Source organism: Eretmochelys imbricata, chromosome 12, assembly GCF_965152235.1.
Source record: "Eretmochelys imbricata isolate rEreImb1 chromosome 12, rEreImb1.hap1, whole genome shotgun sequence".
NCBI classification, from domain to species: Eukaryota; Metazoa; Chordata; order Testudines; family Cheloniidae; genus Eretmochelys; species Eretmochelys imbricata.
The window spans coordinates 1,084,038-1,106,648 of NC_135583.1; the positions used below are offsets into that span (position 1 = coordinate 1,084,038).

Below are 22,611 nucleotides of genomic sequence, written 5' to 3' on the forward strand. Positions count from 1 at the left end.
TGGCTAATTCAACCTCAGGCCCCTCTAGCAAGGTGAGCCAGTGTCATTATTCCCAAAGGAAACAGGAGCGGAGAGGCAAAGTCACCTGCCCATAGCCTCTGAAGAAGACAGCGACAGAGCTGGGCACAGAACCCAGGCGTCCGGCTCACGGCCACCTGCTTTAATCCACCGGACCCCACCCCCTTCCCGGAGCTGGGCAGAGAACCCAGGCGTCCGGCTCACGGCCACCTGCTTTAATCCACCGGACCCCACCCCCTTCCCGGAGCTGGGCACAGAACCCAGGCGTCCGGCTCACGGCCACCTGCTTTAATCCACCGGACCCCACCCCCTTCCCGGAGCTGGGCACAGAACCCAGGCGTCCGGCTCACAGGAAAGCGCACAGCCGTCAGGGCTGACGAGTCCCTAGGAACTACAGCCCTCACAGATGTACGGTGCCGACGGGGGCAGGGCGGCCGGCGCAACACATGCTAGGACGTATTGGCCCCAGCAGCCGCCGGTGCTTCTTTCGGACAGAGCGCCGCCCAGCGGAACAGCCACTTCCGCATCCCGCTACCGCCGGATGTTCCGTCTCTCCAAGTGCCCCTCGAGACGCTCTAGCCCCCCAGCTCTATGGTGCCCCCCATCGCGAGAGGGCGCTCTAAGCATTCCGAGCGTGGCTATATGGTACCTCTCCCACGGCCGCGAGCACCGGCGGGCGCTCTAGCCGATCCCCCTTGAGTCTGTAGCTCGGGCGCGAATCGCGGAGGGCGCTCTAGCCTGCGTTGTCACGTCTCTCTGGTGCTGAGTGGCTCGCTTGGAACCGGCGGCGCCGGCCGACAGCATGTCGGGCTCGGAGGAGTATTCCTCCGCCGAAGACGAGGACTATGTGCCCTCAGGTGGGGCGGGGAGCCTCCGCGCACAGCGCCCCGGCTTTGGGGAGCTGCACTGGTGGGGGAGGGGCATTGGGGCTGCGATGGCAGAGGGAGGGGTGGGGGGGCTGCGCTGGAGGAGAGGGGCATTGGGGGCTGCGATGGCAGAGGGAGGGGCGTGGGGGGCTGCGCTGGGGCATTGGGGCTGTGATGGCAGAGGGAGGGGTGGGGCGGCTGCGCTGGGGCATTGGGGGCTGCGATGGCAGAGGGAGGGGCGTGGGGGGCTGCGCTGGGGCATTGGGGGCTATGATGGCAGAGGGAGGGGCGAGGGGGGCTGCGCTGGGGCATTGGGGGCTGTGATGGCAGAGGGAGGGGCGTGGGGGGCTGCGCTGGGGCATTGGGGGCTGTGATGGCAGAGGGAGGGGCGAGGGGGGCTGCGCTGGAGGGGAGGGGCATTGGGGGCTATGATGGCAGAGGGAGGGGCGTGGGGGGGCTGCGCTGGGGCATTGGGGGCTGTGATGGCAGAGGGAGGGGCGTGGGCGGCTGCGCTGGGGCATTGGGGCTGTGATGGCAGAGGGAGGGGCGTGGGGGGCTGCGCTGGGGCATTGGGGGCTGTGATGGCAGAGGGAGGGGTGGGGAGGCTGCGCTGGGGCATTGGGGGCTGTGATGGCAGGGGGAGGGGCGTGGGGGGCTGCGCTGGGGCATTGGGGGCTATGAAGGCAGAGGGAGGGGTGGGGAGGCTGCGCTGGGGCATTGGGGGCTGTGATGGCAGAGGGAGGGGTGGGGAGGCTGCGCTGGGGCATTGGGGGCTGTGATGGCAGGGGGAGGGGCGTGGGGGGCTGCGCTGGGGCATTGGGGGCTGCGATGGCAGAGGGAGGGGCGTGGGGGGCTGTGCTGGGGCATTGGGGGCTGCGATGGCAGAGGGAGGGGTGGGGCGGCTGCGCTGGGGCATTGGGGGCTGTGATGGCAGAGGGAGGGGCGTGGGCAGCTGCGCTGGGGCATTGGGGCTGCGATGGCAGAGGGAGGGGCGTGGGGGGCTGCGCTGGGGCATTGGGGGCTGTGATGGCAGAGGGAGGGGCGTGGGCGGCTGCGCTGGGGCATTGGGGCTGTGATGGCAGAGGGAGGGGCGTGGGCGGCTGCGCTGGGGCATTGGGGGCTATGATGGCAGAGGGAGGGGCGTGGGGGGCTGCGCTGGGGCATTGGGGGCTGTGATGGCAGAGGGAGGGGTGGGGAGGCTGCGCTGGGGCATTGGGGGCTGTGATGGCAGAGGGAGGGGTGGGGGTGCTGCGCTGGGGCATTGGGGCTGTGATGGCAGAGGGAGGGGTGGGGGGGCTGCGCTGGGGCATTGGGGGCTATGATGGCAGAGGGAGGGGCGTGGGGGGGCTGCGCTGGGGCATTGGGGGCTATGATGGCAGAGGGAGGGGCGTGGGCGGCTGCGCTGGGGCATTGGGGCTGTGATGGCAGAGGGAGGGGCGTGGGGGGCTGCGCTGGGGCATTGGGGGCTGTGATGGCAGAGGGAGGGGTGGGGAGGCTGCGCTGGGGCATTGGGGGCTGTGATGGCAGGGGGAGGGGCGTGGGGGGCTGCGCTGGGGCATTGGGGGCTATGAAGGCAGAGGGAGGGGTGGGGAGGCTGCGCTGGGGCATTGGGGGCTGTGATGGCAGAGGGAGGGGTGGGGAGGCTGCGCTGGGGCATTGGGGGCTGTGATGGCAGGGGGAGGGGCGTGGGGGGCTGCGCTGGGGCATTGGGGGCTGCGATGGCAGAGGGAGGGGCGTGGGGGGCTGTGCTGGGGCATTGGGGGCTGCGATGGCAGAGGGAGGGGTGGGGCGGCTGCGCTGGGGCATTGGGGGCTGTGATGGCAGAGGGAGGGGCGTGGGCAGCTGCGCTGGGGCATTGGGGCTGCGATGGCAGAGGGAGGGGCGTGGGGGGCTGCGCTGGGGCATTGGGGGCTGTGATGGCAGAGGGAGGGGCGTGGGCGGCTGCGCTGGGGCATTGGGGCTGTGATGGCAGAGGGAGGGGCGTGGGCGGCTGCGCTGGGGCATTGGGGGCTATGATGGCAGAGGGAGGGGCGTGGGGGGCTGCGCTGGGGCATTGGGGCTGTGATGGCAGAGGGAGGGGTGGGGGGGCTGCGCTGGGGCATTGGGGCTGTGATGGCAGAGGGAGGGGCGTGGGCGGCTGCGCCTGGGCATTGGGGGCTGCGATGGCAGAGGGAGGGGCATGGGGGGCTGCGCTGGGGCATTGGGGGCTATGATGGCAGAGGGAGGGGCGTGGGGGGCTGCGCTGGGGCATTGGGGGCTGTGATGGCAGGGGGAGGGGCGTGGAGGGCTGCGCTGGGGCATTGGGGGCTGTGATGGCAGGGGGAGGGGCGTGGAGGGCTGCGCTGGGGCATTGGGGGCTATGATGGCAGAGGGAGGGGCGTGGGGGGCTGCGCTGGGGCATTGGGGGCTGTGATGGCAGGGGGAGGGGCGTGGGGGGCTGCGCTGGGGCATTGGGGGCTATGATGGCAGAGGGAGGGGCGTGGGGGGCTGCGCTGGGGCATTGGGGCTGTGATGGCAGAGGAAGGGGCGTGGAGGGCTGCGTTGGGGCATTGGGGGCTGTGATGGCAGGGGGAGGAGCGTGGGGGGCTGCGCTGGGGCATTGGGGGCTATGATGGCAGAGGGAGGGGCGTGGGGGGCTGCGCTGGGGCATTTGGGGCTGTGATGGCAGGGGGAGGGGCGTGGGGGGCTGTGCTGGGGCATTGGGGGCTGCGATGGCAGAGGGAGGGGCGTGGAGGGCTGCGCTGGGGCATTGGGGGCTGTGATGGCAGGGGGAGGGGCGTGGGGGGCTGCGCTGGGGCATTGGGGGCTATGATGGCAGAGGGAGGGGCGTGGGGGGCTGCGCTGGGGCATTGGGGCTGTGATGGCAGAGGAAGGGGCGTGGAGGGCTGCGCTGGGGCATTGGGGGCTGTGATGGCAGGGGGAGGGGCGTGGGGGGCTGCGCTGGGGCATTGGGGGCTATGATGGCAGAGGGAGGGGCGTGGGGGGCTGCGCTGGGGCATTGGGGCTGTGATGGCAGAGGAAGGGGCGTGGAGGGCTGCGTTGGGGCATTGGGGGCTGTGATGGCAGGGGGAGGAGCGTGGGGGGCTGCGCTGGGGCATTGGGGGCTATGATGGCAGAGGGAGGGGCGTGGGGGGCTGCGCTGGGGCATTTGGGGCTGTGATGGCAGGGGGAGGGGCGTGGGGGGCTGTGCTGGGGCATTGGGGGCTGCGATGGCAGAGGGAGGGGCGTGGAGGGCTGCGCTGGGGCATTGGGGGCTGTGATGGCAGGGGGAGGGGCGTGGGGGGCTGCGCTGGGGCATTGGGGGCTATGATGGCAGAGGGAGGGGCGTGGGGGGCTGCGCTGGGGCATTGGGGGCTGCGATGGCAGAGGGAGGGGTGGGGGGGCTGCGCTGGGGGGGCATTGGGGGCTATGATGGCAGACGGAGGGGCGTAGGGGGCTGCGCTGGGGCATTGGGGCTGTGATGGCAGAGGGAGGGGCGTGGGGGGCTGCGCTGGGGCATTGGGGCTGTGATGGCAGAGGGAGGGGCGTGGGGGGCTGCGCTGGGGCATTGGGGGCTGTGATGGCAGAGGGAGGGGCGTGGGGGGCTGCGCTGGGGCATTGGGGGCTGTGATGGCAGAGGGAGGGGCGTGGGGGGCTGCGCTGGGGCATTGGGGCTGCGATGGCAGAGGGAGGGGTGGGGGGGCTGCATTGGGGCTGCGATGGCAGAGGGGGGGCGGGGGGGTTGCGCTGGGGCATTGGGGCTGCGATGGCAGAGGGAGGGGCGGGGGGGCTGCGCTGGAGGGGAAGGGCATTGGGGGCTATGAAGGCAGAGGGAGGGGCGTGGGGGGCTGCGCTGGGGTATTGGGGCTGTGATGGCAGAGGGAGGGGCGTGGGGGGCTGCGCTGGGGCATTGGGGGCTGTGATGGTAGAGGGAGGACAGTCGGGGGCGCATTGGGAGGCTGTGGGGGCTGTACTGGGGGCCCCGAGGGCAGCTTTTGCTGGAGTAATAACAATAACTTAGCTCTTATCCAGGCCTTCTAGTGGGTAAATCCCGGAGAGCTTTATAAAGGAGGCCAGTAGCTCGTTGTGTTCAAGGAGCCACGTGAGACCTGCCACAATCCCAAACCGCGGCCCAGAGCGCTTGCTGGTAGCCGAGGAGGGCCAGATGGACTCCTGGCTGCTGCAAAGGGTGTTATTCTGTTGCTCTGTTCTTGGCCAGCCTCAGATTTTTAAGACCCTCAGTTATTGCCTTCAGCACCTCTTTGCTGCTGGTCATAACTCTTCAGAGCAGCTGCAGAGTGAAATTGGCTTCTTTCTAGTCAGTTTTCACTGTTGCCCAGGGCATTCTGAATAGCCTCTATGAATCAGTTTCATTATGCAGTTGCCCAAGGAAGCTCTGAGCACCAGTAGAGGTAGTCTTGTCTGCGGACTCAGGCAGGTATCACTGCATCATTACACTTGGTTCGCATCCGGAAGGATTTCTTGGCAACCATAGTGGCTAGAAACTTACTTTTTTAAAAACAAAAGCTCCGATTGTGCAGAGTGAGGGTGTACACCAATAATGAGATCTGCAGACAGCGTGCAGAGCATCACCTGCAACTCCAAGGTGAACTAGTCTCCATGTGCATCAGCATTTATACTGTGGTAGCACCAAATAAGCTGATGTTTTAGGGATCGTCCATCCGGATGAGATGTCTGTCACCCCCTGCCCTGTAACTTGGAGATGCCTTGGTGCCATGTGGCTGTGGTTCAGATCCCTGACTTTAAGCATATGGTCTCACCTTGGTCCTCACCAATCTCGTTACTTCTGGCAGGGTGACCCCAACAGCTTGGACTCTCCCCAAATCCATCTTCCAAGAGTTCTTAATTACCAGATACTCAGACCATTCTCCTGTGGTTCATCAGTTCTGAAGGTGTGAAACCAGCCCTCCAGTTATCAGTTCATTTTGGTGTATACGCTTCACACAGTTTGCACACCAGAACCTGCATGGGATAAAATTAAAACCAAAAGTTTATAGAATCATAGAATATCAGGGTTGGAAGGGACCTCAGGAGGTCATCTAGTCCAACCCCCTGCTTAAAGCAGGACCAGTCGCCAACTAAATCATCCCAGCCAGGGCTTTGTCAAGCCTGACCTTAAAAACCTCTAAGGAAGGAGATTCCACCACCTCTAGGTAACCCATTCCAGTGCTTCACCACCCTCCTAGTGAAAAGGTTTTTCCTAATATCCAACCTAAACCTCCCCCACTGCAACTTGAGACCATTACTCTTCATACTGTCATCTGCTACCACTGAGAACAGTCTAGATCCATCCTCTTTGGAACCCCTTTCAGGTAGTTGAAAGCAGCTATCAGATCCCCCCTCATTCTTCTCTTCTGCAGACTAAATAATCCCAGTTCCCTCAGCCTCTCCTCATAAGTCATGTGTTCCAGTCCCCTCATCATTTTTGTTGCCCTCTGCTGGACTCATTCCAATTTATCCACATCCTTCTTGTAGTGTGGGGCCCAAAACTGGACACAGTACTCCAGATGAGGCCTCACCAATGCCGAATAGAGGGGAACTATTAAGATCAGCAAGGATTTCACTGTGAAGTCAAGCTGGTCGCCTGCCATATTTACTATTCTTTCTACACATCGGGATGGAGTGTTCCTGCAACCTCAATAAGGATTCTTTAAAATACAGCCAGCTTTCCAGGACTCCTTTCCCCTCATGTTATTCTCTCAGGGGATCCTGCCCATCAGTTCCCTGAGGGAGTCAAAGTTTATTGAGTAGAAAACCTACAGACTCCAAGATGAACTAGTAAGGGAAAGCAAACATGCACAAGTTATAAAGAAAATAAACATATAGATGCAACCCTCAGGCTTTATACTTTTCTATTGTATAGAATCCCTTGTCTAATACAAGTTACTTATTGTCTTTTAATAGCTTTCTGGCGCTCCCACTAAGCTGTAGGGGGGATCTCGGGTTCATGAGTAGCTTCCCGTTGAGAAGCTGTGCCTCAGTTTCTAGATGATCAGCCTCCCTTCCAAGCCTCTTTTTAAAAGGCTTTTTCCTTTGTTTAATTCTCCTGGGTCTGATCTACACTACAGAGTTAGGTCAACAAAGGCAGTTTACATCAACCTAACTCTGGAAGTGTCTACACTAAAATTTTACTCCCACCGACATAACTGCCCCACACCACTGACTTAACTCCTCCAGCGACTTAGAGTCAAGGTTGGTGTAGTTAGGTCGACAGAGTGTCAGTGCAGACACTGTGTTGCTTACATCGACTGTTACTGGCTTCCAGAAGCCATCCCACAGTGCCCCATACTGTGACAGTACAATTGACATACACCACCAACACAATGAGGAAAGTGTGGGCACACACAGCAGATGTAATTACTGCAGCGGCTGTATGCCAATGTAAATTAGATCAACTTAATTTTGTAGTGTAGACATGCCTTTAGATTATGATTGACTCATGGTTATTCAGACTGGGGAAATTCCCTCTTGACATGATACCTGGGGATGTCTCATTGTCTTTCCATTAACTCAAATGGTCCATCATTGTCTTTTCCTGGGCTGGATAATGAATGGGTTTTTGCAGTGGTTTAATGTAAACAACTTGTTTGGGAGGTGCTCCTCCCTGCTTGACTGCTACACCAGTTTGCTGTGATTTACAGCTGAAGCTTATGAGTCCAGTTTTCTATATACATAAATATATAAATTAATCACAATGGTCTGTTACGTATCTAATAATGACTATTAGGTTAGAACTTTCCAAACTCTCATAAGAGATCTTACTTGATGTATTTATATAATATGATGACGAAGTATGCAAACAGTCGGTTTAATGGCTTATATTTTGGATTTAAACTTTCTGTTCTCACCTTGGTGTGTCTGGACATTGATTATCACATAGGCCAACTACGCTGAGGCCCAATTATGCTAGGTGCTGTGCAAACATAGTAAATGTTAGAGTCTAAAAGACAAGTCCTAACAGGTTAAGACAAACAAGTGGCATGAGCACTTCCCTCTGAAGCCTGGCTTCTAAGGAAGCCTTTGAACACAGTATGCCTATAGCTTGTTTCACCAGCATGCTTTCAGTGGGCAGGCCAAGGAGAAGGTTCCACTGGCAAGACTTGGATGTGCCATATACTTATGATTCTAATTTTGGCAAATGGGTTGTTTGAAATCATTTTTTCCTGTGGCAAGAGCAGAATCGTCTTTGTTTTCCTTTGTTTCTTGGGTGATTGTGGGTCCTGCTGCTGTGTGGTTCCAGGTGAGGAATACAGTGAAGATGATGTGAGCGAGTTGGTCAAGGAAGACGAGGATGAGGAGAAACCATACAAAGAAAAAGGCAAAAAAAGTTCCAAAGGCACTATGTGCAGGTAAATGCCAAATCCATCCCACCTTAATGGGATCATAACTGGTCTGTCAGTGGCTTCGCTGCTAAGCCACTGGGATCAGCTGCAGTCGCCCTCCCTTACTTCAGTTATGAAAATGCGGTGTAGTTTAAGCTTTGCTCTTTGGTTAGTATTAAAGGTTACCTGCAAAGACAGTACAAAAAGTGCCAAACTTATAAGGGAAGATTCTAAAAGAGCATTATCTCTGTTCTTCAGGCAGATGTAGAGACAGAGGTTAGATGATTCGCCCTAGGCCGTGCTGGAAGTCAGTGTCAGAGCCAGGAATAGAGCCCAGTTCCTGACTTCCAGGTCCAGGCTCTTTCCTCTAGAACAGTGGCTCTCAACATTTCCAGACTACTGTACCCCTTTCAGGACGCTGATTTATCTTCTGTACCCCAAGTTTCACCTCACTTAAAAACTACTTGCTTACAAAATCAGACATAAAAATACAAAAGTGTCACATGATACTATTACTGAAAAATTGCTGACTTTCTCATTTTTGCCATATAATTATAAAAGAAATCAGTTGGAGTATAAATATTGTACTTACATTTTAGTGTATAGTATAGAGAGCAGTGTAAATAGGTCATTGTATGAAATTTTAGTTAGTACTGACTTCACTAGTGCTTTATGTAGCCTGCTGTAAAACTAGGCAAATCTCTAGATGAGTTGATATACTCCCTGGAAGACTTCTGCATACTCCCAGGGGTACGCATGGTTGAGAACCACTGCTCTAGAATGCTAACTTCCTTACCCAAGTTTTCCAGCCTTTGTAGCATCGGCTTTTGCCATATAATGGAGCATTTAAAGAGATTCTTTGAACCTTGCCCTTCAACTTTCTGACCGGTGTGGGGTTGTGGCTCAGTGTCTCCCCTTGAAGGTAAATGGAAGCCTCATGGTGAGAATCCAGCAGTCTGTAAATACAGAATCGTTAAGTCACTTCACCCATGCTCATGTTTCTACTGGTGAGGCTTTGCCCTATCTCAGCATTTCTGTTGTCATCTGTTCCCAGGAAAAGGGAGAGAGGAGGCCTCTTGTTAGTGCCAGGGGAAAGAGAGGAATCAAAGGATCAACAAAGTGACAGTGAGGAAAAAGAGGAGGCCGACAGTCTAAGGCAGGTGAAAGGAAGCAGAGCGGAGGAGGAGGAGAAAAAGAAGAAAGAGGATGCTCTGTGGGCCAGTTTCCTCAGTGATGTGGGGCAGAAATCTAAAGCACCGGCTGCTGCTCAGCTGACCAGTCCACAGACTAATAAGGTAATGGAGAAACCTGGCTGGGGCAGTTTTTATTATATTGAGTGGGGGAAAGAATCCAGAGGGTTAAAATCTGCAGATGGTGATGAATAGTTGTAGTTAGTATTGAGTGTTGGGTTGAACAGCAAAACAATGGATTCCTCCTATCCCGAATGTGGCCTTGTAAGGCATGGGTGTCAGAAATGGGGTTGAGCTCTTGTCACAAGGTACAAGGCCTATCTCCTCACTGGCTTTGGCATGGACGCTCCATCTAGCCTGTTGCACTGGCTAAGAGTGGTGAAGTCCTGGCTAAACCCTTCAGTATGGTGGTGGGATGGGACGGTCTGGTCCAGCATGGGAAGGAGGGGAACTGGAGCTGCCAGCTGCCAATGGCTTGTCCGGTTCCTGTTAAATGTTGGGCAGGTTGACTCCCTCTACCGTGGGCTGCACACAGCTGCAAATGGCAAGTGTAATTTGCATGAATACTTCTAGTGCAGCACTCTTCCTCTTTGGTTATGTGTGCATTTCAAAAAAGGAAGATTAGGAGGAGGGGAAATACGGGGTGTAAACAGGGGCGGCTCTACAAATTTTGCCTCCTCAAGCAGTTGGTGCCAAATTGCCGCTGCCGCAAGAGCAGCAGAGCTGCCACTGAATTGCCGCCCCCTCCCCTCCCCTCTCCCCCGAAGAGCGTCCAAAAGCTGCCGCGGGACACAGACTGCTGCCCCACTCTCAATGCCGCCCCAAGCATCTGCTTGGAAAGATGGTGCCTGGAGCTGGCCCTGGGTGTAAAACATACCAATATCCTTCACTTCCCCCTGCAATCTAGGGTGTCCTGAAGATGCCACATGTTTGGATTGTCACTCTGAATGAAAGGGGATCTCATCTCTGTGACGGGTTGGATCACGGAAACCCCTGGGGTTGCCACCTGATGTGCCAAGAATACTTCTGCCCCTGCTTTCCCTGTCAGTTTGGGACTCCAGCACCCTGTCTTGTTGAGCCAGACACACCAGTCTGCTCCAGCACAGACCCAGGGTCTGAACCCCGTGCCCCAAAGCTGTAGACTTAACTGAAAACAGCTTAAGAAATGTTCCTGTCTTTGACACTCAGATGCCCAACTCCCAGTGGGGTCCAAACCCCAAATAAATCTGTTTTACCCTGTATAAAGCTTATACAGGGTAAACTCATAAATTGTTTGCCCTCTGTAACACTGATAGAGAGAGATACGCAGCTGTTTGCAGCCCCCCCCCAGGTATTAATATATACTCTGGCTTAATTAATAAGTAAAAAGTGATTTTATTAAATACAGAAAGTAGGATTTAAGTGATTCCAAGTAGTAACAGACAGAACAAAGTGAATTACCAAGCAAAATAAAATAGAACACGCAAGTCTATATCTAATACAGTAAGAACTCTGAATACAGGTAGAAACCTCACCCTTAGAGGAATTCCAGTAAGCTTCCTTTTACAGACTATACTCCTTCTAGTCTGGGTCCAGCAATCACTCACACCCTCTGTAGCTATTGTACTTTGTTCCAGTTTCTTTCAGGTATCCTTGGGGGTGGAGAGGCTATGCAAAGTTCAGCTCCAAGATGGAGTTTTGGAGTCACGTGGGCAAGTCACCTGTCCATGCTTGATTCAGAACTTATAGGTGGCAGCCATGGTTCACATGCTTCCTTGAACGTCCTCAGGTAGACTTCTTATGTGGATTGGAGCCTTACAAGATTCATTGCCCTTTAAGTGTTTCTTGATTGGGTACCTAATTTGCACATTCCTTTCTCAAGAAGCTGACCAAATAAATGCTCTACTAAGGCTGCCTAGAAATCAAGCCGGTATTCATAACGTCGAATACAAAAATGATACATGCATACAAATAAGATTAATAGATTCAGTAGATCATAACCTTTGCATAGATATGTTACAGGGCATATGTAGCATAAAACATATTCCAGTTATGTCATATATATATATATATATATATTCATAAGCATATTTTCATGGGGCACCATCACAATCTCCCTGCTGCCTTTCTTCAGGTTGGTGCTTTTTAACGTAAACTGCTTGGTTGTGTAGTCTCTGACCCAACTGTCCTCTCCATGGCAGAAGTCTGACATTATAAAGTCCATTGATCTTGGATCCTTTGGTCAGGATATACTTTGTTGTAAACATTTCAGCACAAGAACCTGAATGTGAAACTAACTAGAACTAATATTAACGTAATGAAATTGACTAATCCAAGTGGTTTGGCACTTCCTGGTAGCTGGTCACATGGAGCTAGCTCCACCTGGCTTTCAGCTGCTAAATTGCAATACAAAAATCCTTAAAATACATTATTTTCCTAATGTCACTTTTTCATGTACTTGAAGACAATAGGAATGAACAGGAGTCAGTGAGGGCACAGTTTGCCCCCAGAACCTTAAGTAGAAGTGGTGGTGAGTGAGAGGAAGGAACCCAGATTGACTCTCAGATCACAGTGTGAGTGTACAGGGCTGGCAACTAGAAAAAACATTTGTAAACTTGAGCATACGTGCGCTGGAGTCATTGAGAGACACTAAACACTGATCCCCACAAGGCCATTTATACAGAGCCACCCTTCAGAATACAGCTGCATCTGAAGGCTGCAAAATGGCTTCAGTTGTATAATCCTTCGTTTTCATTTGCTCATAACTTTTAGAAAAAAAATCTCCAGTTGGGTTGAAATCTTCATGCTTGGCCTCCCCCCAAAGGTAAAGTAGTGCCTGTTGAACATTTGAGTCTCTTACATTCAGGATCGTTTTAAAAATAAGATGGTGAAAAAAAAATACACTATTCTGATCGCTGCTTTTTTGCAGGCTCATTGCTAAATAATGGCTGGACTTTGAAAGTTCCGCATGCAGTTAATTCTCAGTGTAGAGCCTGGGCTAGATTTGGGAAATCTTGATTTAGGATTTCTTAAAGTCATGTCTGCTTTTAAATGTATGGCACGTGTACAGTGGATAGAAAACAAAGTGTTACAGGCGTGCTTGAAAAGTTGTCATTTGTGTGCACCATTGTAAATTGCAGTTGTTCCTGACTAGGGGGAAGTGCCTGACCAGAAGTTGACCCACTACCTGGTAGCTAACAATCTGGAGACTTCTTTAAAATGAATTATAATAATTAGCTAAGGCAATTAAATGCAAAAACCAGTGTTTATATAAGGATGAGAAATCAGTCATCGGAAAATTCTCAAGAGCTCTACTGCAACAGGAAAGTAACCATTTTGTATAGATGTATTTTCTCTTTGTTTTTCCTGTTTAAAAGCAAACTTTAGTACATTGCTTTTAGTTGATGAAAGGTTATGGGACAGGTGAGTGTAATTTGGTAGTAGAAAGCTTAATTTGGAATTTCCAGATGCTTGCCTAATTTCTGAACTTTATACTGATGCTAGTTTTTGCATTCGGTCCCATAAAAGACAGCCCTGGGATTCTTTGGGCTTTTCTGCTGGGTGTGCAGAAAAGTTTGAGGTTCCAATCCTGGCCCTGCAATGAGGGTTAGAATCCAAGTGGCGAATTTAAATCTGGCAGCTGAGCCACTAGTCTCCTTTGCCGTTATTGTGGGTGACTTGCTCTTCGATAGTGACCAGTGGAGTCAGGATCTGAGCTGTAAAGCCAGTGCCACCTGACTGATGGGGTGGTCCATAGGCCACTTGACATAATTAGGTGGTCTCACTGCAGGATTCAGTTTCTTTGATTTGTTATTGCTGTGTTTCTCAGACTACAGCGGAGAAGAGTTCGAGCAAACTCCAGGAAGAAGCAAAAGAGACAGAGAAGCCAAAAGACATGGCAAAAGTGACAATCACCAAAGTGTTTGATTTTGCAGGTGAAGAGGTCAGGTGAGTTTGCCTTGAGCTGGTATGTCCAAGTTATTGTATGTTGCCTTTGGAAAATGAGTGGCTAGAACATCTGTCTTCCTGCTAAAATGTTGGTGGTGCAGAACAGTGCTAGATGCTCCTTCTGTTCTCACTGTGAAGTTCTAGTTCCATAACTGACCATGGACAACTCTTGTAATGCAAATTGTACTGCAGTCCACTGTGGCTCTAATTTCAGATTAGCAGCCGTGTTAGTCTGTCTCCGCAAAAAGAACAGGAGTACTTGTGGCACCTTAGAGACTAACAACTTTATTTGAGCATAAGCTTTCGTGGGCTACAGCCCACTTCATCAGATGCATAGAATGGAACATATAGTAAGAAGATATATATATATAGATAGATAGATATAGATATATACACACTTACAGAGAACATGAAAAGGTGGAGTAAGGCTAATTAATTAAGATGAGCTATATCAGCAGGAGAAAAAAACTTTTGTAGTGATAATCAAGATGGCCCATTTAGACAGTTGACAAGAAGGTGTGAGGATACTTAACATGGGGAAATAGATTCATTATGTGTAATGACCCAGCCACTCCCAGTCTCTGTTCAAACCCAAGTTAATAGTATCTAGTTTGCATATTAATTCAAGCTCAGCAGTTTCTTGTTGGAGTTTGTTTTTGAAGCTTTTCTGTTGCAAAATTGCCACCTTTAAGTCTGTTACTGAGTGTCCAGAGAGCTTGAAATGTTCTCCTACCGGTTTTTGAATGATATGATTCCTGATGTCAGATTTGTGTCCATTTATTCTTTTGCGTAGAGACTGTCCGGTTTGGCCAACATACATGGCAGAGGGGCATTGCTGGCACATGATGGCATATAGCACATTGGTAGACATGCAGGTGAACGAGCCCCTGATGGCATGGCTAATGTGATTAGGTCATATGATGGTGTCACTTTAATAAATATATGGACAGAGTTGGCATTGGGTTTTGTTGCAAAGATAGGTTCCTGGGTTAGTGTTTTTGGTGTGTGGTTGCTGGTGAGTATTTGCTTCAGGTTGGGGGGCTGTCTGCAAGCGAGGACTGGTCTGTCTCCCAAGATCTGTGAGAGAGAGAGGGGGATCAGGTGACACATGAAGTCTTGTTAAAGACAAGACACAGGGGTAGTAGCACCTTGCTGCTAGCCAACCCCCTTATAAAGCTGACAGACTTAGGGCTGGACTAATGGGTTGTTTTACACTGGGTGTGCTTTGAGGAGCTGGCTCTCTTCAAAGCCTTCCATGAGCAAAGGCCTGACTATCTCTTGGACTGTGTCTCCTTTCACATCTCTGTGAGAGTGCTGGGATCAGCAAAGTAGGCTGCAGTTGCGGGAGCTTAGGACAAAGCTCATAGAATCATAGAACTGGAAGGGGCCTCGAGATCTTCTAGTCCAATCACCTGCGCTCATGGCAGCACTAAGTATTATCTAGACCGTCCCTGACAAGTGATTGTCTAACCTGCTCTTAAAAATTTTCAGTAATGGAGATTCCACAACCTCCCTCGTCAGTTTATTCCAGTGCTTAACTACCGTGTTAATTAGGAAGTTTTTCCTAATGTCCAACCTAAACTGCCCTGGTGCTGCAATTTAAGCCCATTGCTTGTTGTCCTGTCCTCAGAGGTTAACGAGAACAGGTTTTCGCCCTCCTCCTTGTATCAATCTTTTATGTACTTGAAAACTGTTATCTTGTCCCTTCTCAGTCTTCTCTTCTCCAGACTAAATAAGCCCACTCTTTTCAATCGTCCCTCACAGGTCATGTTTTCTAGACCTTTAATCATTTTTGTTGCTCTTTTCTGGACTCTTTCCAGTCTGTCCACATCTTTCCTGAAATGTGGTGCCCACAACTGGAAACAATACTCCAGCTGAGGCCTAATCAGCGCAGAGTAAAGCAGAAGAATTACTTCTCATGTCTTGCTTACAACACTCCTGCTAATATATTCCAGAAGGATGTTCACTATTTTTTTTTTTTTTTGGTGGAACAGTGTGACACTGTTTGACGCACGTTTTGCTTGTGATCCACTACAACCCCCAGTACTCTGTGGTACTCCATTCTGCAGTACTCCTTCCTAGGCAGTCATTTCTCATTTTGTATGTGTGCAACTGATTGTTCCTTCCTAAGTAGAGTACTTTGCATTTGTCCTTATTTGAATTTCATCCCGTTTACTTCAGACCATTTCTCCAGTTTGTCCAGATCATTTTGAATTTTAATCCTATCCTTCAAAGCACTTGCAACCCCTCCCAGCTTGGTATTGTCCACAGACTTTGTAAGTTTGCTCTCTATGCCATTATCTAAATCAGAGGTGGGCAAACTACGGCCCACGGGCCACATCCGGCCCGCGGGAGCGTCCTGCCTGGCCCCTGAGCTCCCAGCCGGGGAGGCTAGCCCCCGGCCCCTCCTCCGCTGTCCCTCCTTTCTTGCAGCTGCGCGGGCAGCACGGCTTGTGCCCGCCCACCTCCCAGGCTTTCCAATAAGCCTGTCCTGTCACTCTGAGCTGCATGGTAAGGGGGCACGGGTTGGATAAGGGGCAGGAGGTCCCAGAGGGTAGTCAAGGGGCGGTTGGATGGGGAGGAAGTTCGGGGGAGCAGAAACCAGGAGACAGGGAGCAGGGGGGGTTGGATGGGGGTGGGGTCCTGGGGGGGTCCTTGGAGGAGGGGATAGGGAGCAGGTGGGGGTTGGATAAGGATGGGGGTCCCGGGAGGGGGTGGTCAGGGGACAAGGAGTGGGGCGGGGGGGTTGGATGGATCTGGGGGCCTCTCAGGGGCGGGGGGTGTGGATACGGGTCAGGGCAGTCAGGGGACAGGTAGCAGGGGGGGTTGGATACGGGGTGGGGTCCCGGGGAGGGTGGTTAGGGGACAAGGAGCAGGGGTGGTTGGATGGGTCGGGGGTTCTGAGGGGGGCAGTCTGGGGGGCAGGAAGTGGGAGAGGACGGATAGGGGGCGAGGGCCAGGCTGTTTGCGGAGGCACAGCCTTCCCTACCCGGCCCTCCATACCGTTTCGCAACCCTGATGTGGCCCTTGGGCCAAAAAGTTTGCTCATTCCTGATCTAAAGCATTAATGAGGACGGGGATAATGGTAGTGGAGGCAGGTTTCTCCGTGCACAGTGATGGAACATCCTTCTGTGGAGCTTAGTCGTTGGCCATCTTCAGAGCACAAGGATAAACTCGATACTTTGCTTAGGCTTTCCCGCAATGAGGGATGCTGGCAAATGGCTTGCCAGCCCCTTCCCCATGGAATTCAACCACCTTGCAGGATGATGTGTCAGGAAGTGCAGGGCATTTGGTCATAGTGGGACAACGATGATGACGCTTACTCCTTATTTTGAATGCTTAGGTGCCACAGTGAGAAGCGTGTTAGCAATGCCCGAAGTTAGTATTGAGGAGCATTGGCTACCCTGGGTTGGTGAAACTTGCATAATGGCTGGCTGGATTATGGCCTGGTAAAGATAATGATGTTGGCAACAGAACAGAATCGTCACTCTGCATAATAAGACAAAATGCTGATTTCTAACCTCATGAAAAATTAAAACGTATGGAATTGAATTCTCCACCAGGGGGAGACAAACCCAAGCAATAACACCCCAGTGTTATCCAAGAAGGGAGGGGGAAACATAGATAAACTGCTCCCAGTGACATTGCTTTTAATTATGGGTGATGAGCAATATGTAAAGACAGTGAGCCGGTCACGTAACTTGGACCTATTTCTCAATGGAATTAGTACTGTTGAAATAATAGATACCTTGTATTTTCTGAAGGTAGCACCTTCTGTTGGAGAATCTCAAAGTGCTATTCATAAAAATGAGGTAAGCCTCCCAACTGCGGTGCCTCACTTTTCCTGTGTATAAAATGGAGATACTGACCTACCCTCTGGAGGGTGGGCAGGGGACTTTCCCAAAAGCATCTGTTGCAGAGTCACAAAGAGAACCTAGGTGCCCTGACTCCCAGTCCTCTACTCTAAATGCTAGGTTCCATTGCTTCTCTCCAGGACTGTTTTAAGACTTGAGCCTTTGCATATATCTTGACTTTAGCAAAGCTTTTGATACGATCTTCTACAGTATTCTTGCCAGCAAGTTTAAAAAGTATGGATTGGGTGAATGGACTATAAGGTGGGTAGAAAGCTGGCCAGGTTGTCTGGCTCAATGGGTAGTGATCAATGGCTCAGTGTCTAGTTGGCAGCTGGTATCAAGCGGAGTGCCACTTGGTCCTGGGGCTGGTTTTGTTCAACGTCTTTATTAATGATCTGGATGATGGGATGAATTGCACCCTCAGCAAATTCACAGATGACACTAAGCTGAGGGGAGAGGTAGATACAATGGAGGGTAGGAATAGGGTCCAGAATGACCTAGACAAATTGGAGGATTGGGCCAAAAGAAATCTGATGAGGTTCAACAATGACCAGTGCAGAGTTCTGCACTTAGGAAGGAAGAATCCCATGCACTGCTACAGGCTGGGGGCCGACGGGCTAAGCAGCAGTTCTGCAGAAAAGGACCTGGGATTACAGTGGATGAGCAGCTGGATATGAGTCAGCAGTGTGCCCTTATTGCCAAGAAGGCCAATGGCATATTGGGCTGTATTAGTAGGAGCATTACCAGCAGATCGAGGGACGTGATCGTTCCCCTCTATCACCACTGGTGAGGCCACACCTGGAGTATTGTGTCCAATTTTGGTCCCCCCACTACAGAAGGGATGTGGACAAATTGGAGAGAGTCCAGCGGAGGGCAACGAAAATGATTAGGGGGCTGGCGCACATGACTTGTGAGGAGAGGCTGAGGGAACTGGGGTTATTTAGTCTTCAGAAGAGAAGAGTGAGGGGTGATTTGATAGCAGCCTTCAATTACCTGAAGGGGGGTTCCAAAGAGGATGGAGCTTGGCTCTTCTCAGTGGTGGCAGATGACAGAACAAGGAGCAATGGTCTCAGGTTGCAATGGAGGAGGTCTAGGTTGGATATTAGAAAACACTATTTCACTAGGAGGGTGGTGAAGCACTGGAATGCATTACCTAGGGAGGTGGTGGAATCTCCATCCTTAGAGGTTTTTAAGGCCTGGCTTGACAAAGCCTTGGCTGGGATGATTTAATTGGTGTTGGTCCTGCTTTGAGCAGGGGATTGGACTAAATGACGTACTGAGATCTCTTCCAACCCCGATATTCTATGATACGTGCTTATTTCTTACCTGCACATATGAGAAATAGAAGTTTAGATGCAGTTGTGCTCTTAAATGAAAAGAGACTAATCAATGGCACTGCAGGTTGCCAGTTAAAAAACCCACGCTGCTACTTGGATAAAGCGGCTTCTCAGCCAAACGAATCATTGCAGAGCCATGTTCCCGCTCAGTTACCAAAGTAATCTTTCCTCCCTTCACATCACACAAAGATCTCGTATTCAGCATACAGCCTAATTAGAGGTATAAGAGGTTTGCTCACCAAGAAACTATTACTGAATTTTTCTGAAATCTGTGGGGTGTGGATCTGCAGTTGCTATTGCTGATTCAAGTCTCTTGTGCATATAGGTGGGTATGATAAGTGTATAGTTTAAAGGAGGACTTTGATTAATAGGCAAATGTACCTTGTAGGTTTTCTTAAGAACACAAGTATTCCATGGGTGGAAGAGTGCTTAAGCATTAATGCCTTTAAAGCAGGGATTGTCAAAGGAGCCTGGCAGAATTATGTGAACTTGTTCTCTTTTGACAATCCTAGCCTTAATTTTTTTCTCTTGTCCCTCAGAAAAGAGCATCTTGCTGAACGGCAGGAGAGTACTGTGAGGGAGACAAGGGTGTTGTAGGGTCTCCAGGCATGAGATCTCTCCCTAAATCTTTCTTGTGCATTTGGAGGGTGCCAATTACCACAATAGCTAGGTCTTGCAAAATGGATGTGAAAATTTTCACTTCCCTCCCTCACCATGTTGATAATAATTTGGGGGAGGAAGAGGGATTGGGCAGGGATTCTTTTATTCCTGCCTGTCAAAAGGAGTGACATGCCCTGGGGGAATAGAATTTAGCAAGGGTGCTCAAATACTGAGCTCAGGGCTTTAAACATCAATATCCACTCATTCCAGCTACAGTTTTTTAATATTACATGCTGAATGCCCTACATTAATTTAAGACCTCTTTTTCGTGCAGGTGCTGCTTTTCTAGCAGCCTCCCATTCTTCAGCAATGGGCTCATCTCCAGGGGGTCTGTTGGTGAAATGAGTTCAGTTACTAATTAAACTGTGACTTCTTTCTAGAATAAATCAAATCTGGGGATTTTGTGTAATCTTGGTGTAATCCTGCAAACCACCAAGGTTACCTTAATTTATATTGTTTAAAGCAAGCCCTGTATCAACAAGTCCCCAAAACTCAGGGTGGCTCGAGATAGACCAGCAGGGCGATGCCATCCATAGCTTGTGGCGATGTTGCAGTGGCATGCAGCTGATTCTTAGCTCCGTGGAACATCTTTCTAGTCTCCTGTCCCTGTTTTTATGAATAACCATGCCTGAAGCTCCAGCCGTTCTGGCATCAGAGTAATTGACACCTCAATCCCCCAGCTACTTGCATCTCAAAACATGCTATTCTGCAGGCTGCCAGTAAAGATTCTATGAACCATGGCTTGAGAACCACCCCTGTGAACACCCATCTGAACAGTGCTAGGTTGGGGAGCTGGGGGCATTATTTTCTTTAAAGGAAAATGATGTTGTTTGTGCACAATGAAACCTTATAGAAAGGGCCTGAAAACTAAACACTGGATTTTTCTTCCTGGGAGAAAGTGTCTGTTATGCTGCATTCTAAGTGGGCTGAGGCTGCATTTTGGGAATGGTTCCTTTTTTGAAAGCTATAGAATTTAGATCAAGATTTAGATTTAGATCAAGGAGGGTCCTCAAAGAATCAATCCTGAAGCACTTACATGAGAGGAAAGTGATCAGGAACAGTCAGCATGGATTCACCAAGGGAAGGTCATGCCTGACTAATCTAATCGCCTTCTATGATGAGATTACTGGTTCTGTGGATGAAGGGAAAGCAGTGGATGTATTGTTTCTTGACTTTAGCAAAGCTTTTGACACGGTCTCCCACAGAATTCTTGTCAGCAAGTTAAAGAAGTATGGGCTGGATGAATGCACTATAAGGTGTGTAGAAAGTTGGCTAGATTGTCGGGCTCAACGGGTAGTGATCAATGGCTCCATGTCTAGTTGGCAGCCGGTATCAAGTGGAGTGCCCCAGGGGTCGGTCCTGGGGCCGGTTTTGTTCAATATCTTCATAAATGATCTGGAGGATGGTGTGGATTGCACTCTCAGCAAATTTGCGGATGATACTAAACTGAGGAGAGTGGTAGATATGCTGGAGGGCAGGGATAGGATACAGAGGGACCTAGACAAATTGGAGGATTGGGCCAAAAGAAATCTGATGAGGTTCAATAAGGATAAGTGCAGGGTCCTGCACTTAGGACGGAAGAACCCAATGCACAGCTACAGACTAGGGACCGAATGGCTAGGCAGCAGTTCTGCGGAAAAGGACCTGGGGTGACAGTGGACGAGAAGCTGGATATGAGTCAGCAGTGTGCCCTTGTTGCCAAGAAGGCCAATGGCATTTTGGGATGTATAAGTAGGGGCATAGCTAGCAGATCGAGCGACGTGATCGTCCCCCTCTATTCGACATTGGTGAGGCCTCATCTGGAGTAGTTTGTCCATTTTGGGCCCCACACTACAAGAAGGATGTGGATAAATTGGAGAGAGTCCAGCGAAGGGCAACAAAAATGATGAGGGGTCTGGAACACATGACTTCTGAGGAGAGGCTGAGGGAGCTGGGATTGTTTAGTCTGCAGAAGAGAAGAATGAGGGGGGATTTGATAGCTGCTTTCAACTACCTGAGAGGTGGTTCCAGAGAGGATGGTTCTAGACTATTCTCAGTGGTAGAAGAGGACAGGACAAGGAGTAATGGTCTCAAGTTGCAGTGGGGGAGGTTTAGGTTGGAGATTAGGAAAAACTTTTTCACTAGGAGGGTGGTGAAACACTGGAATGCGTTACCTAGGGAGGTGGTAGAATCTCCTTCCTTAGAAGTTTTTAAGGTCAGGCTTGACAAAGCCCTGGCTGGGATGATTTAATTGGGAATTGGTCCTGCTTTGAGCAGGGGGTTGGACTAGATGACCTCCTGAGGTCCCTTCCAACCCTGATATTCTATGATTCAAGCCTGGATGGTTTTGAGGTACAGATCTCAATGGTCTTTTCTTGAAACTCTTACTTCCTAGGAAACCATTTAGTTTTATTCTTATACAGATACAGAGAAAACACATCTAATCTGCAACACAAGGTGTTTAATACATAATCACCCCAAGCTTCCTAGGGGATGGGGTGGGGAAGGCACCTCTATGTCCAGCTCATTGTGTCATGTAGGATTTTCCATGATCCCAGGCCCAGGAGAAACTACCCTTTTCTATATTAGATTAATTAATCTAATTAGACTAAGTCTGCTGTTGGATCACCCTTGCTAGTTTAGAGAAGCTTCTTAGTAAGTTCAGAATATTAAAAATGCCAAATAAAGGACCAAGTTTATGGCCTACTCTGTTTTCTAAATTAATAGTTTACCTATTGCATTCAGAGCTGAAGCGTCTCAGTCTTGGAATTATTATGATCATTCCTCGATACCTGATTTCCATTTCTCCTTGGCACCTATTCCCTTGTTCTGACACACTCTCTGTTGCTCATTGTCAGCTTTTCATATCCCTTTTGTGTGTAATAGGCACAGAGTAGCGGGCAATTGTCTCACAGAGAACTGTAAATCATGGACAGTGGGAGCAATTCGCAAATCCTGTTTACCTCTCAATGAAAGTTCAGTGTCATCTCGTACTGGGTGGATAGAAGCCCTTTTGAAGCGCTCTGCTTGTGAACTTGCCTCATGATGCAAGGCATGCGGCTGCATTAATAAGCAGCAGTTCTCTGATGCCAGGGGCTTTTATCTGTAATTGGACTATCGGGATGCTTGTGTTCTGTTTGGCTGCTCCAACTTCTGCGGCTCTTGTCCTTTCTGTCAATTACTGCTGGGCACTGGGTGCAGAAACCAATCTCCAGCTGAAAGAGAGCTGATCCTCATCCAGAATCTCAATGAAACTGACCTAGTGTGACCGGAGCTGGCCCATGGATCCACTCTATCACTGCAATGTGTCACGGGCCAGGTTAGAATCCAGGCGGGGGCGGGGGGGTGTGTGGTCAGAACAGAAGCCAGTTCTAATAACGATCAGAAACAGGGAACTAATCTGAGAGTTCATTTCAGAGGATATTAATTACAGAGAGGAAGGATTGTCTAGTGGGCAG

At 50.9% G+C, this 22,611-nt stretch overlaps 1 protein-coding gene across 4 annotated transcripts in view; it reads left to right on the forward strand.

Annotated features, from left to right (window-relative positions):
- Positions 1 to 686: 686 nt before the first annotated feature.
- Positions 687 to 22,611, forward strand: part of CFDP1 (craniofacial development protein 1) — a 115,394-nt gene continuing 93,469 nt past the window's right edge. Inside the window, exons 1-4 of one of the 4 annotated variants that reach the window (XR_013347697.1) lie at positions 687 to 875; positions 8,125 to 8,233; positions 9,261 to 9,501; positions 13,205 to 13,323. Coding sequence is in view for 3 of the 4 variants with exons in the window: in XM_077831306.1 (XP_077687432.1) it covers positions 821 to 875; positions 8,125 to 8,233; positions 9,261 to 9,501; positions 13,205 to 13,323 (524 nt within the window). In the remaining variant the exon portion in view is untranslated. The remainder of the gene's footprint in view (positions 876 to 8,124; positions 8,234 to 9,260; positions 9,502 to 13,204; positions 13,324 to 22,611) is intronic. The other 3 variants (XM_077831306.1, XM_077831307.1, XM_077831305.1) reach the window with 3 other exon arrangements.